This window comes from Octodon degus, unplaced genomic scaffold (assembly GCF_000260255.1).
Source record: "Octodon degus isolate 3935 unplaced genomic scaffold, OctDeg1.0 scaffold00029, whole genome shotgun sequence".
NCBI classification, from domain to species: domain Eukaryota; kingdom Metazoa; phylum Chordata; class Mammalia; order Rodentia; family Octodontidae; genus Octodon; species Octodon degus.
Window position 1 is genome coordinate 9,929,551 of NW_004524605.1, and position 14,064 is coordinate 9,943,614.

Here is a 14,064-nt window from a genome sequence, read left to right on the forward strand (position 1 = left end):
TTACAAAGTACATAGTGTGAGTAGTGTGAGATAAGGGTTGAAGAGGACTTGGTTTGGTTTGGTTTTGGTTTTTTGCATGTAGGCCCATACTTATTCTAGCGCCATTTGTTGCAGAGACTCTTAACCTATTAAATTTCCTTTGCATCTTCGTTTAAAATTGACGGGCCATGAATCTGGACGCTCCAGCCTTCCCTGCTGATCACTTGTCTGTCCTTACGCAAGCACCATACTTTCCCTGTCACTGTTGGCGTAAGCAGCGTGAGGAACTTACAGCATGCATGCCACGGGAATTTATCACTGAACGCTCTAAAAGGTCTGCCGTTGCTCGCACAGAGCAAGCCTTGAAATTGGGACAGGTGAGCCCTCAGCTGTTTTGCAGTGTGGGGTTAAATCCAACGTTTTCACACTTAGCTACATCACAAACCCTTTAAGTATTTTATTTCTAGAAAGGGTCTCTCTAAGCTGGGGAGCATAAGCACTGGAGAGGACCCCAAAGGAGGCCCCGGAAGACACAGATGCCAAACTCCTTAACGTGGGGAGTTACGAAGGGCCTGCTCTCCACCTCCTGCTCCATGGTGGGAGTATTTGCATTCTGGGCTGCAAGGTAGTGGAAGGGAGGAAAACAGACACCAGGGTGCACACGAGATAGTTCTTCGTAGAACCTACCACGCCACCTCTCCACTCACGCCTCCTGGGACCAAACTCAGAAAGACCGCATGGAGCTGCAGGGACACCCAGGAAACAGCATCTTTCTGTTGAGCAGTCCCCTTCCCAGCTAAAAGTTCTATTACTGTGGAAGAAAAGGAGAGTAGTTCTTAAGGGATGTACAGCAGTTTCCTTCACAAACTTAGACAGAAAACAGCTTGAAAATGAAAGGAAAAGGAAGGTGCAAAAGTTCAAAGCCTGTTGCATCTTTTGCAAATGATTTTAGGATCAGGTGAGCCAGCTCTCTTTAGAGTTTTTGCAGTCCATTAAATTGACCTGAAGCCATTTAATCAGGGGATAAAGTTAATCCTCAGAATCCTTTTATAGTGTTAAGTCCTTGTGGCTGTATTGGGTATATCTAATCCCTGCATGACCTTCCCTTCATTTAGAAAAGCTAGAACAGAAAAATCTCTATTCAGTCATTTGCTCATTAAAAAATTGACATCGCCTACCCTCATGGGGCTCACAGTTGGTTAAGAGAAAGATAATCAAATGATCACCAAATAAGATGGAATTCACAAGCACAGTAAGGATGCTCCAAGGGCTCCGGTCAGGGGCTGTGACCTAGTGCATGCATCTGGATTCAGTCCTGGAGAAAGGCTCCATCTGTAGTAGTGTGGGGTGTTCTGGGCAAACTGTCATGTGTGCCGCATTGGGGTCACACCTCCTATATCCCACCAGGGACACTTGCCATCTTACTTTGCTACCTCCCTCCCCCTCAGCCACCCTTCCTGGAAGACCTTTGCAAGCAGCGAGCAGCCAGCAGCCTGCAGACTGAAGGTTGTAGAACTCAAGCCCTGGGTCACTATCTACCAGGTGTACTTGAGAAGTCACTCATCTATCTTACAGCAGGAATGGAACACTGGCTGACTGTACAAGGCCACTTGAGCCAGAATTGATACAGACTAGAGTCTGGGATTACAGGGAAGAATACAGTGTCTCAATAGCTTGATAATGTCAGCTTTTATCCTACGTGATTAAGATGAAAAAATGGGGATTCTACATAAAGATGTCTTGTAAATTATAAAGTACTGTATTAGTCACCTTTCTGTCATTGGGACAAAATACCTGACACTTGCAATTTAAGGAGGGGAGATTTATTTTGGCTCATGGTTTCAGAGGATTCAGTCCATGGTGGCCTGGCTCTAAGACACAAGTAGCATGACAGAAGGGCCGCGTGGAGGAAGCCATAGCAATTAGGAAGCAGGGGTGGGGAAGGTGGGAGAAAGGGACCAGGGACAGGAATACACCCTTCCAGGTCACAGCCGCCGTGGCACATCCCTCTGGCCAGGCCAGGCCTCCTAACAGCACATCCAGCTAGAAAACTATCAGCGCATCCGTCTACTGATGATTACAGTGCCCCATGATCCAGTTACCTTCAAAAGTCCTACCTCTGAACGTATGACACTTTGGGAGGACTTTTTTTTTTTTTTTTTTGGTACAGAGTCTCACTATGTAGCTCAGACTCCTAGTGATCCTCCTGTTCTCAGCCTCCTCAGCACTGGGATTACAGACCTACATCACCACATCTGGTCTCAGTGGCCAACTCGGCACACCCGGGGGTGGGGCCGACCAGGAATCAAACCCCAGTCCCTTCACTTGCCTAAGTAGGCGCTTGGTCCACTGAGCTATCTTGCCGGCCTTTGGGAGGACAGTTTAGAGCTAGTCCGTAATAAGTGCCATCCATGTAGGTGAGGTCCCAGGTCAAAGGATGTGCCTGTGCTAATCATCTGCAACACCAGCCAGCAGCGTGAGCAGAGCGCAAGAGCCGCTGGCGTCTTTATTGTGTATTCCCTGCACATGTTGTTACCACCTAGTTACATTCTTTCATGCTGGCCTCCCTGGTGTAGGAATGCTTGTCTACAGCTAAGTCATGGTTACACAACTGTGCCCTGTTGTGCACCTGTGCTGACAGCGGGACAGAACTGTCTGGAAGCATCCTTACATTCCCCAAGCTTTGATTCAATCTGAGCAGATCCCCACAGGAGTTCATAAGCACTAGAACCGTGACACAAATCTAGTTCCAAATCAAGTACACCTACATGTTTTGTTATGTTGTCTTAAGGATATAGGGGCACTATGGAATCTGCCTCATGAATGATATCTGTAAATTAACTTTTCCTCTTTATAACTTGACTGTCTCAGGTATTTTGTCATAGTACAGGAAAGCCAACAAGCACATTCTGATCCTCCCTCTTTATAAGGCAATGACTCTCTCACTTGCTGGCTCAGTCCAAGTTCCCAAGTAGGAGACTAACTAGATATGTTCGCAGTCCTGTATATTCCCATCTCTGAGAGGTTAGAACTTGTGTGTTGTCGGGTTTGCCAGGAGTGCTTGACTCTCCACCTCCCCACAGCTGCTGCAGGTAAGACAAGGGCCCTCAGGTGTGTTTCACTCTTCCCACCTCAGGAAAAGCACTGCTGAGAGGGACTTTCATGGCTGTTCACGCATCTGCCCAGCTGAGATTCTCTAACCCCCAGCAAACTGCCCTCCGGGTGCAGAAGGATGGTTGGCTTCCGTGAGGTTTTCTTGTGTGAGTGCGTGGCTACTGGAGATGCGTGTGGTGGGAGCTAGCAGCTGTGACAGATTATGCTCCCGCACTGCTGGGCCGTTTGCAAAGTGCTTTCCTATTGATTTTTTTTCTCTAAGCCTCAGTTTTGGCATCTACAAAGTGGATATAATGACAATAATAAGATAATCAAGTCTCATCTCATGGAAGAGTTAGACTGTAATAAACTCCCCACTTAAAGTGAAAATAACATAAAACCCAAATCACCCCTGACAGCCGCCTATGGAATACAAAGACAAACCATGGCCCTGGCATCCAGCTGAGGCAGTTTTATCTCCAGCATGAAAACCACTTTCTGTGTCTTTGGCTGAAACAATCACAGGACCTCGTGAGGTACCGAGAATCCTTTTCTCCTGAGAGTGGGTTCCCTCCTCAGCAGCACCCATGCTGCAGGTGGCTGGGGGAGCTCGGGCCTGGGGCTGCCACAGAGGGGGCCCACACGCACCGAGCACCAGGGTGGGCAGCTCTGCGCCTCTCCAGTGTGACCGCTCTCTTTTTCACTGTTTGTCACCGACTTGAAGGTAAAAAAAGACTTAAGAGTCCAAACTCTTCAGGGTCTGAGTTCCTTTCTTCCTTTTTTTTTTTTTTTTTTTTTTTTTTTTTTTTTTTTTTTTTTTTTTTTTTTTTTTTTTTTTTTTTTTTTCTTTTTCCTTTTCTTCCTCTGGGCAATATTGAAACTTAGACATGACATGTATTGAACTAAATACCAGGACAGAAGCAGGGGCAAGTCCCAGGCTCCTGTTTGCACCCATGGGAGCCAGGGCATCGGGCTTTATGAATGAACTGCAACCCCAGCGGCTAAGTGCAGGCTGCATTTTTTGGCCCCGTCCACAGGTGACCAAATGAAAACCCAGCTCCATGTGTTCCCGTCCCCACGTCAGCCTCCCTCGTAGGGCTGTGGTCCTCTCTGCCTGAGCTGCTGCTGCTGCTGTGGTGGTCTCCTTCCTCCTGGCCTCTGATCCTCCTTCCACGTGGCTGCCAGAGTCCTTGCAATGCCGCCTGCTCTTGCCACCTCCCTATATAAAACACAGGCATCTCCAGAGGGGAAAAGCAACCTCCTGCCCTCCTCTCCCGTCCTTCCTTCTTTCTCTGTGAGCCTCACCCTCCATCTCTCCATGTTTTGCGCTGGCCCAGCCTCCGGGCTTTTGCGTTTCCCTCTCTGTAGTGCTGTTTTTCTCTGCTGAGTTCATCACCTCTGCAGATTCCTCAGGGAAGGCTTGCCCACCGGTCAGATTGCAATAGAGGGGCTCCTCGCACGGGGTACCTCTCTTATGCATTGCTGTGACAGCTGTTTTAATTCATTGGTGGTTCTGGGTTAAACTTTATGCTTCCTGCTGACACATACACCCCTCTCCACTATGGGAGACAGGGCTCTTGTCCATGCTGCCCTCAGCAGAGCTTGGCCCTTGCTCCATTTCTTGTACATGAATGGATGCCAGACTAAATGAACATATTTATTATGAAGGATTTGGGGTTTTTTTCTCCCCATGATAAGACATTTGGATCCTTACCTTGAAAAAATTGTTGCAATTTTTCTTTTGGAATGGAAGGAAAGATTCACTGAAGGTTGCACTTGCCCTTTAGATAACAGACATCCCTAGATGTCTTGGCTTTTTTCTTTCTCTATTGTTTAAAAACTCTTCTAATGAGCCTTCACACCTTATGTAGCAAGTGCCCTTTTCTGGAGTTGTCTATGCAAAACACAGGGTGAGTGGGATGAGGGGTGTGAGTTGAGGTTCTGCCCTTTGGAAACACCGGTTCAGCCTTTTCAAACCATAGCTCCTGTTGTGAGTAACCTTCCCCCCAGGCAACGGGCCTCCTCCTTCCGTCTGAGATCCCTGCAGCTCGGTGCGCAGACAGCAGAGGTACCACAGCAGGGGAACTGATCTGACCGCAGTTGGTTCGGACAGCAGGGCTTGCCTGATAGGGCTCAGCAATCTGAGTCTCCTGGTTGCTGGGTTGTAGTGTCGCCTTCCCTTTGTCCCCTAAGTACCCTTGAGGGTTGACTGTTTTCTTATATAACTTGGTCCTGCTTGAACTGAAGGAAGTTACCTTAAAAGAGCAGCCTGCTGAGCAGGGGCTAGAAGAAGTCAGCCTCCTCTAAGGGATGTGCGGGGACTTCAATAAAAGCGGCCTTTGAAGAGGGAACATTTCCTCCCGATGAAAGCAGAAGCGCCTTTTCCCAGCACCTCGCACGGGAAGAGGATGATTCTGGGACTCTGCAGGCGGACGGGCAGGGACACGCTTTCCTTCTGGAGTTCTGCGGCTGTGTTTTTCCGCTCTCACCTGCTGAGCAGTACAAACCTGGGAGCAAGTTCGGATCCCGACTTCCTCCTGGTCTAGGGCTCGTGATCCCCTCTTGCACCCCGTTTGCTCCAGCCAGATCAGGCTCCTGGGATTCAGTACGCAGGCCCCTTGCTCCCCAGCCTCTGTGTTTTGGGACGTGCTTTCCGCTGCTGGATTCCTTCCCCCTTCGCCACCAGTCACAGGGCAGCCCATCCTGCAGGGTCCTGGCAGACTCCTCCTCCTAGGACTCCTTCCCGGAGGGAATTTAACTTTTGGCCCTGTTAAGAGCCTACAGAATTTATCTGAGTAACTTTCAAGGCACAGTTGCAGTGTTTTTCTTTTTCATATATATGTGATTTTTCCTTTCTTAGAGATGTGTTTGTCCCTTCCCTTTATACTTATAGCCATACTACTGTTGAGCCTTGGACTGTCTTAATTATCTTTGTCTCTCCTAGTCTCCTTTGGACATAGGAGGCCCTCAATGATCAGTTGTCAGGGGAATGAATAAAAACACAGCTTATTACCTCAGAACTCATAAAGAATTACATTTATCCAGTTGTCCAAACTCCCTGACTTAACGTAACTGTCCTTTTGGCTCCAGGCAGCTTCACTGGGTGCTCCTTGGAGTATAACCTCCAAGCTGCTCATCCTGAGACTGTCTAGCTGGGGGAGGGGGGGGGTAGAAAATAAGGTTACTAACCTTTTTAATAGAGAGACAAGTGTTTGGAATCACATATAGGGTGGGTTAAATCTCAAAGCTAAATGATTCCTGTGCCTTTGTAGGGTTCCTTGAGAAGAGGGTGGGGACAAGCCTTCCTCCCATCTACAGCAGAGTCAGGCTGTCAAACAGCCTCAAGGCCGGTGAGATAGCTCATAGGGCTGGCGAGATAGCTCAGCGGACTAAGCGCCTGCTTAGGCAAGTGCAGGTTCAATCCACCCCGTACCACATATCCGCCCACCCCGCCCTCAGGTGCACTGAACTGGCTACTGAGTCTGGGTGTAGTGGCGCCACGCCTATAATCCCAGCGCTGGGGAGGCTGAAAACAAGAGGATCAGTATGTGTCTGAGCTACATAGTGAGACCGTGTACCAAAAACGTAAAATTTTTTTAAAAAGAAACAAAACAGCCTCAGACCCCAGTGGAAGCAGATGACCTGCTGATTTTCTTTTCCACCCTTGCAGGGCTTGGAAGGTGCATCCTGGCCTGGCCAGAGGTGCAAGTGTCCTTGCAGACCAGGCTCTGTCGAGTCTGCCGTCCTGGGGTTGAGGAATGCACCTCAGCGCATCTTTGTTCTGAGCAGAATACAGTTGGCTTGCTTTACCACTATCCTTCCCTCTGTCCAAAGGGTGCCAGGCACACTAAATAGTCATTAAACAAAGATTAAAATTCCATTTGTGTGTGTGAGTGTGTAGCTGTTTGAACACTAATCGATTCTTTTAGTGGAATGTTAAGTAAAAGCACACAGATACCCACAGTGGTTATTTAGGGCAGCCAGTCAAAATGCATTTCCAATTTATTGCTTAATGTGATTTCCACATTAATTCTGCCAGCCTCCCCCACAAATGTTCTTCCCTTGCTGCACACCTTCCCACCTGCTTTGCCTCCTGTAGCAAAAAAGGATGTTCTGGAAACCAAGGGCAAGAAAAGCAGCAAGAGATGGTTGCCCGAGAAAGAAAATAATCACAGGTTTCAGAGCCAAATCTTCGAGTTTACAGAATATAAGAAAATTCAAGTACCTCTGCAGGGAAAAATCCAGATGTGATTTATCCGCAATATTAAGTGATGGCTGCCGCTTAAGAACTGCTGCCTTTTTGCAAGTGTTGCTGCTGCTCCCTTGTTGTCAAAGGTCTTGTGGCATTGGCTGCTATTACAGCATGCCACTGTAGCTAACAACTTCTTCCTTTCCTTAAAGAACACTAAGTTTCCACCTGGGCGTATGACATCGTGTTAATGAGGAAATGCTCTAAATCCTGTTATCAGCAAGAGCCAGTTGAATTGGCTCAGGTGTGAAATAGGCCGCCTCTTCAGGATCCATGGTTTTTGTCTTAGTTATTTCCCTAAGTTATTATCCTTGTATTATTAGGACAGAGTATCCGACACCCAAAGTAAAGGACAGAAGATGTATTTGGTTCACAATTTGTGGAGGTTTCAGCCCCATAGACAGCTGGCTCCAGGCAGGGCGGCATGGTGGAGGGTACCCCAAAGGAGAGACAGTCCATAGCAGGCAGGCAGGCAGGCAGGCAAGAGTAAGCAGGGTAAAAATACCTCCCGTGACAAGAAAAGCCAGGCTCCCCTTAGGGCAAGTAGCGCCACACCTTTAATGCTGCTGGGAACTAGGCCAAGCCTAAGAGCAGCCTGCTTTACTGATTGATCACACACCCTAATCCTAGCCACCGCTGAAAAGCCTTCCTGTGACTGCGTGAGGCCTTGGGGGGACATCTAGAGACAAACTGTAACAGTATTATTATTAGAGTCCCATTTCTTCCTCTGTTCCCCTAAACATAGTCATCGTGGCTGCAGTACAGAACTTGTTCTCATCAGCTCTCTCTCAGCGTTTCCATTACCTGATACCCAGACCATAAGGGCAGAGTGGTCTGTGTGCTCACAGCTCCACGCGTTTCAGGTCGTGGCTGGCTGGCACCACGGCAGGAGCATCATGGTGGAAGGGAATGGAGGAGGGAAGCTGCTCGGGTCCTGGTGGCTGGGAAGCAGAGGACAGGGGAAGGATGGTAGGGAGAGACGCAGCCTCCAGCGCCACACACGAGGGACCCGTGCCGGCTAGGTCCCACCTCCTAATGGTACGTCATCCTCTGAGTGTAGCCCTCCCGTGTACTAGCCACCCTGCTGGTTAAGCTTAATGGCCACATTTCTTTAAAGACAATGTGTCAGTAGCTCTCCTTGAGAGGACCTAACCTTGTCCCAGACACTGAGCTAAAAATACTTCGTGCTCAAGTTAGTTCAGCTAATCCTCACCAAATCCCAAGAACAGACAGTTCAAATCCCAAGAACAGATGCAGTTATTATTTTTTTGTTTTATTTTGTTTTGTTTTTGTATATGTCAGCCAGGGAAACTGGGGCTCAACTGACTGAGAAGTAAAACCTAGGTTTACTAGAACCAGGATGTGCAGGAGTCATTAAACCAGAGCATCTGCTTCAGTGGGCCAGACAAGCAACCAGCAAGCTAGGACCTCAGTGGAGCCACAAGTTGGTCTAGGATGCACACAGAGGAGCTGAGACAGAGGTGTCCCTACCTAGAGGAGGCTTGACGCACGTCCCAGGAAGAAAACAGCTACATCTGGTTTGGTATTTGAGACTGGCAGGGTATAGGATTTAGGGCAGGTTGGTCCTCCTTGTTTAGCCTCAGCTTTCACATTTGTGAAGTGGGGCAGCTGGATTTAAACAAGTGATTTCCCAACTTCACCATGAATCAAAGTCCTGTGTATGAACACATTTTGGGGAGACCTGTTCCCAGATACTTTGGCTTAGCCTGTTCAGAATGGTTCCTGAGATACTTTGACTTACTTGGTTCAGTAGGTCCAGGAATGTTAATCATTTATAATGAGGGTGCCTGTGTCCCAAAGCCACCTTGAGAGGGCCTAGTCTGGCCGTATACCCGTTAGCACCTCCAGTGCGGTGCCTAGCACACTACTTTGCACAGAGCTGGGATCTGCAAACACTTGGTGACGGTTCCCATGTGCTGCACTGTCTCCAGACCTGCCACGGATAGACCTCAGAGACTCGCAAACCACTGACATTGGCCACAATTTTTATTAAAGTTTGTGAGTAGGATTGCAAGGGTCTTTGGGCTCTATATCCTCTGTGATTTGGGGGCTAAATGCCCTTTAACCTTTCTAGTAAAATTCAAGTCCTGCATCAAGGTGATTTGGTGAAATGTCAGATTACAGTAGCTTCTTAATATCTTATAGGAGTGAATATCCGCAATCTATGTGCGGATTGTAGGAGTGCTCAGGCTGTGCTCTCTGTGAGTTTCTCCATTCAGCTCAAGGTCCTGTGGGCTGCTTGTCTCTCCATTTTCCAGGTGGGAAACTTGAGGTGCCACCAATTTCTGCAGCCTTCCCACCACAAGGGCTCTTCCCACTACCAACCAGCCTGCGAGTCGGGACCTGGTCCCTGTCCTTGCCGGCCTTAGCTTCATAGCGGGCCTGTGTGGGCTTCATAGCATGGTCAGCTCCACTGCCTGTAAGTTGGGGAAGATGGACTGGATGGCTCTGAGCAGCTGCTTAGTCCCAGTATTTGAAGAAGACTCTAACAGCTGTATTGTATGTCTTTATTTTTTATTTATTTATTTTTTATATTTTAGGGAAGGGTCTACAGGGTGTTCAGGATCTCACTACTAGATCGGACTTGTAGTGATCTGCTTGTTTACAGCCTCCGAGGAGCTGGGATTAGAGGTGCATGCCACCATGCCCAGTCTCAATTGCCATGGCTGGCACGGCATGCCTGGGGATCGAACTCTCTGCTTGCAGGCTCTTTAATCTGCTAAGCTATTCGGTCAGCCCAAACAACCATATTTTAGATGTTTCAATCTCCTAATGTCAGCAAGCTCCAAAGTCTTCCTGGTTTAAGGAAGATTCACCTAATGTGACCGATTAAAATTATATAGGGAACCTTGGCAGATCCTGGGAAGGAAGGTGGAAAAGAGGGAAGGGAAGGGAGAGGGAGGGAGGAAGGAGGAAAGGACAAGAGAGAGAGAGGCAGGCACATCCCCAGGCAAAGGTCATGGAGCTGTCAGTTCAGCCATCTCCTCCTCCATTCTGAGAACAAGATTGAAGGAGTTGGCTTCTGAGGTCAGGACTGTGAGACCACCCTAAAGCCCCAGTTCCAGCAGCCTCAGAAGACCCCCTCAAGGATGTCAGGAAACAGTTCTTCACAGGACCTTAGACACAGGATGTGCTCTCGAAGGTGTCCAGGCCCATGATGCTCAGTGTGCCTTTTGTGCAGCAGCAGCATGAGCATCACTGGGGAACTTGCTAGGAATGCAGAGTTAGGCCACCACGACCATCTTCGTCACAGCTCATTGACAAGAGTCCCCATGTGACTATACTGCACGGGAAAATTAGAAGCACTGGCTCTAACCATACACTTGACTTCTGTCCACCCCATCCTAGTAAGCAGGCTGTCTTCCTGTGTCATCAGAGCCTGACCCAATTTTTGGAACGTCTTCTGCATCCTAGGATGACCGTTGATTGCTCAGCACTTCCACCATTGACCCTCACTGTCTCAGGGCCTCCTTGGAGAACAAGATAACTGCTCCCTCTCCTCCAGAACATCTGATCTCTTAGTCCTTAAGTTCTAATACTCATCAGCCCTTACTCAGCCCAGCTACAGACCTGGGGGAGCCCCACCCACATACTGACTGACCTTTGGGGTTTCTAGAAGAAGGCACACATCTTGATAAAATATGAAATCTCCTACTTTTGAAAGCTAGAATTTAAAACAAAGCAACAACAAAAAATAAAACCTACAGACTTCCTAAAAGCCACCAAACAGCTTTGCCAGCACCTTTCTCCATCTGGCGTAGGGAAGTGGCCTTTCCATTTCCAGGTACATTTGCTTGTCTGGGGGATGTGGTCACCTGTTCGCTTGTAGTGAAAGGTTTTCAGTGGAATCCCAATACAGGAAACAGATGCACTCAGCCCTGAGCGGGGGCGGGGCTCTGGCCTCTGCCTCCCAGGGCAGTGTCTATGGCACCTCCTGAAGAGCCCAAGCTCGAGGCATTTGGAACCCTCTGAGCTGATTAGAGTCCCTTAAGAACCTCACAGCTCAGCTTCTGTGATTTCCAAGAGCCCTTAGGACTGGTTCCAGGCACACGTCTTTGTTTTTGTAGTCTTCTTGTCTGATCAAGACTTCTAATACTCCAAATTCCAGAGTTACCCTCTTGCAGTTAAAAAAGGCCTGTTGAGGGAGTGTGAAAGATTGCTGTCATCAGGAGACATGCTCTACGGATGCTGGGCCATTGTGGAAGACCTGCTAATGCAAAGATGAGCTGAGTCTTATCAAACCAGTTTAGGGATGGTTAGCTCAGGTTCCTCGTAGTTAGTTATGTTGGAAATAGGACTGTTAGATCCTGCTGCCATAATGGCAGGAACAAGTCTGTAGGATTGGAATTGGCAGGGTCATCTGGAAGGCCACTGACCTCTACATGTGCCTGGAAGGTGCTTAAATAACCCTGTAGTGCAGGCTGTGCGGGGTGTTGGACATGACTGTCAGCTTGGGAATGTCGGCCCCATGGTGGATTGCCAGCTGGGGTCAACTTGTTACACCCAGATGAGCTGAACTAGCATGTATGGGAGCCCCCCCCCCCCCGAACTGTTGCCAGCAGGATAAGAGGCAGAACTGGAGAAGAAGAGGGAGGCTGTTAGGGAAGCTTTTGGACCTGTTGGAAGCTGCTGGTTCTTTTGGACTGTTCTTCTGGAGGACCTTGTTCTCGACGGAGAAAGAGCTTAGGAATCTCACTGATGCTGAGAATGGCTTCAGTTCATTTTGGGGGAGCTCTGCTTTATATCGTGAACATCACATCCTGGCTCTGGAGAGGAAGATGGGGCTTCTCCGTCTCCTGGAGAAGCTCGTCACACTGGCTTTCCTGATGGAAACTTGGCTCTCCTCATCCTTGGAGGAGCTCAGGACCTCACTGTTGCTGAGGATGGCTGTGGTGCTTTTGGGGGAGCTCTGGTCCTCAACTTGAGCATCGCTTCCTGGCTCCAGTGCAGACCACTCAGCCCACTAGCACAGGCTCTTCATCCCACTAGCACAGGCTTTCTAGCTTCCACCTCTGACCTCTGGGCCTTCCCAGCACAGATTGGTGAAGCAGGCCTGCCTGAGATACTGCCGTGGGCTCCAGGCCTCCAGCTGGACTCGTGTGTAGCATTGTTATGGGCTCTAAGTTTTCAGCTGGACTTATACAGGTTATTAGGCTCCAAGCCCTCAGCTAGATTCTTTGGTCTTAGTGTGTGGACAGATTTCCTGCGCTCTTTGTATGTGATTCTTTGGATGATTCATTGTAAAATACTCTTATAAGATGTGTCCTGTATGGTTTCCGCTTGAGAAACCCCAAACTACAAACAAGCCCCTTGAGCTTACTCTGGACCCAGAAATGCAGCCTCTTTTAATTAGAGAAGCCACTTCCCAAGGGGCCCAGGAGGACAGGCTTTCTTCTCGGGACACTGATAAAGGCCATGCTAGGCCAGCTCTTGGCCTGCTGTATGCGACTCTTGTTTCCAGCCTCCTGATTCTGTGTCACGTACTCTCACCCACTGGGCAGATGTTCACCCTCTTTGAAGCTGCACCCCTGGGACCACAGGGATGACCAAGACACAGTGTCCCTTTCTGTGCCAAGATCTCCTGTCCCTCCGGCCCAGCCCCCATCCTCCTTCTCCACCTGCACCGTGCAGCTGCGCCCAAGCCCCTTTTCCCCACCCGCTGCACTCCGCTGCTGTCCGAGGCCCAGCCACTGTCCTCATGCCCGGGAAGCCTTCTCCATTTCTCACGCGGAGGGAACTGCAGGCCGCTCCCCCAGGAGTCCCTGCCCGCGCCATGCCCGCATGTAGCTGCAGTGACCTGAGGCTCTAGAGCCTGGAGAGGGTCTGAACCGAACACAGTGAGCAGTGCACGGTGCGCACTGGACGCGAGAGGCAGCGCCACCGGGAAAGAATGCAAAGCGCCTCAGTAATCCCTCACAAAGTGCACATTGAAATGATAATGCTTCATTGTATTGTGCTAATTAAATATACTACTAAAATTAATTCCATCTATTTCTATTTCTTAACATGAGAGGTAAAAATTCAAATTACAGGTCTGGCTCACGCCTTGTTTCTGCTGGGCAACACTACATGCGGCACGATCTCTCTGGGTGAGAAGCGTGGAGCCTCAGGCCTTGCCCTGCAGCTCTGGGCCGTCCTGCGGGTGGACGCTGAGTCTCACTGGACCTTGCACACCATGCTGGCGCATGGTCATCCCACGAAGGCAGACTGAGGGAAGGGACAGATCACAGAGACACGGGGACCATCCCAGAGGCTCCGGAGGCAGTGTCATTTTGGGGGCTGTGCCACTGGCCTTATCTGGTTTTCTCCTCTCTCCTAACTTTTGTCTTTCTTTCCAGGGCTCACGCAGTCGGCAGAAGAAGCCTTTTTTCATGGGAGATGGGCAGAAGCTAAAGGACTGGCATGACAAGGAGGCCATCAGGAAGGATGCACAGCGCGTGGGTACGGAGGGCAGGTGTCCACGGGGGGGGCTCCGTGATTGCGGTAGCATGGGGGGTGCCGGTGGGCGTGTCAGCAGGTGTGTGCCGGTGGGCGTGTCAGCAGGTGTGTGGGGGTGGGTATGTCAGCAGGTGTGTATAGGTGGGTGTGTCAGCAGGTGTGGGTGGGTGGGCGTGTCAGCAGGTGTGTGCCGGTGGGCATGTCAGCAGGTGTGTGGGGGTGGATATGTCAGCAGGTGTGTATAGGTGGGTGTGTCAGCAGGTGTGTGCCGGTGGGCATGTCAG

The 14,064-nt window shown here is 49.5% G+C and overlaps 1 protein-coding gene across 1 annotated transcript in view; it reads left to right on the forward strand.

Annotated features, from left to right (window-relative positions):
- Galnt10 (polypeptide N-acetylgalactosaminyltransferase 10) overlaps nt 1-14,064 on the forward strand; it is a 228,785-nt gene that overhangs the window by 98,729 nt on the left and 115,992 nt on the right. The window contains exon 4 of the mRNA XM_004629453.2: nt 13,681-13,783. Coding sequence (XP_004629510.1) covers nt 13,681-13,783 — 103 coding nt within the window. The remainder of the gene's footprint in view (nt 1-13,680; nt 13,784-14,064) is intronic.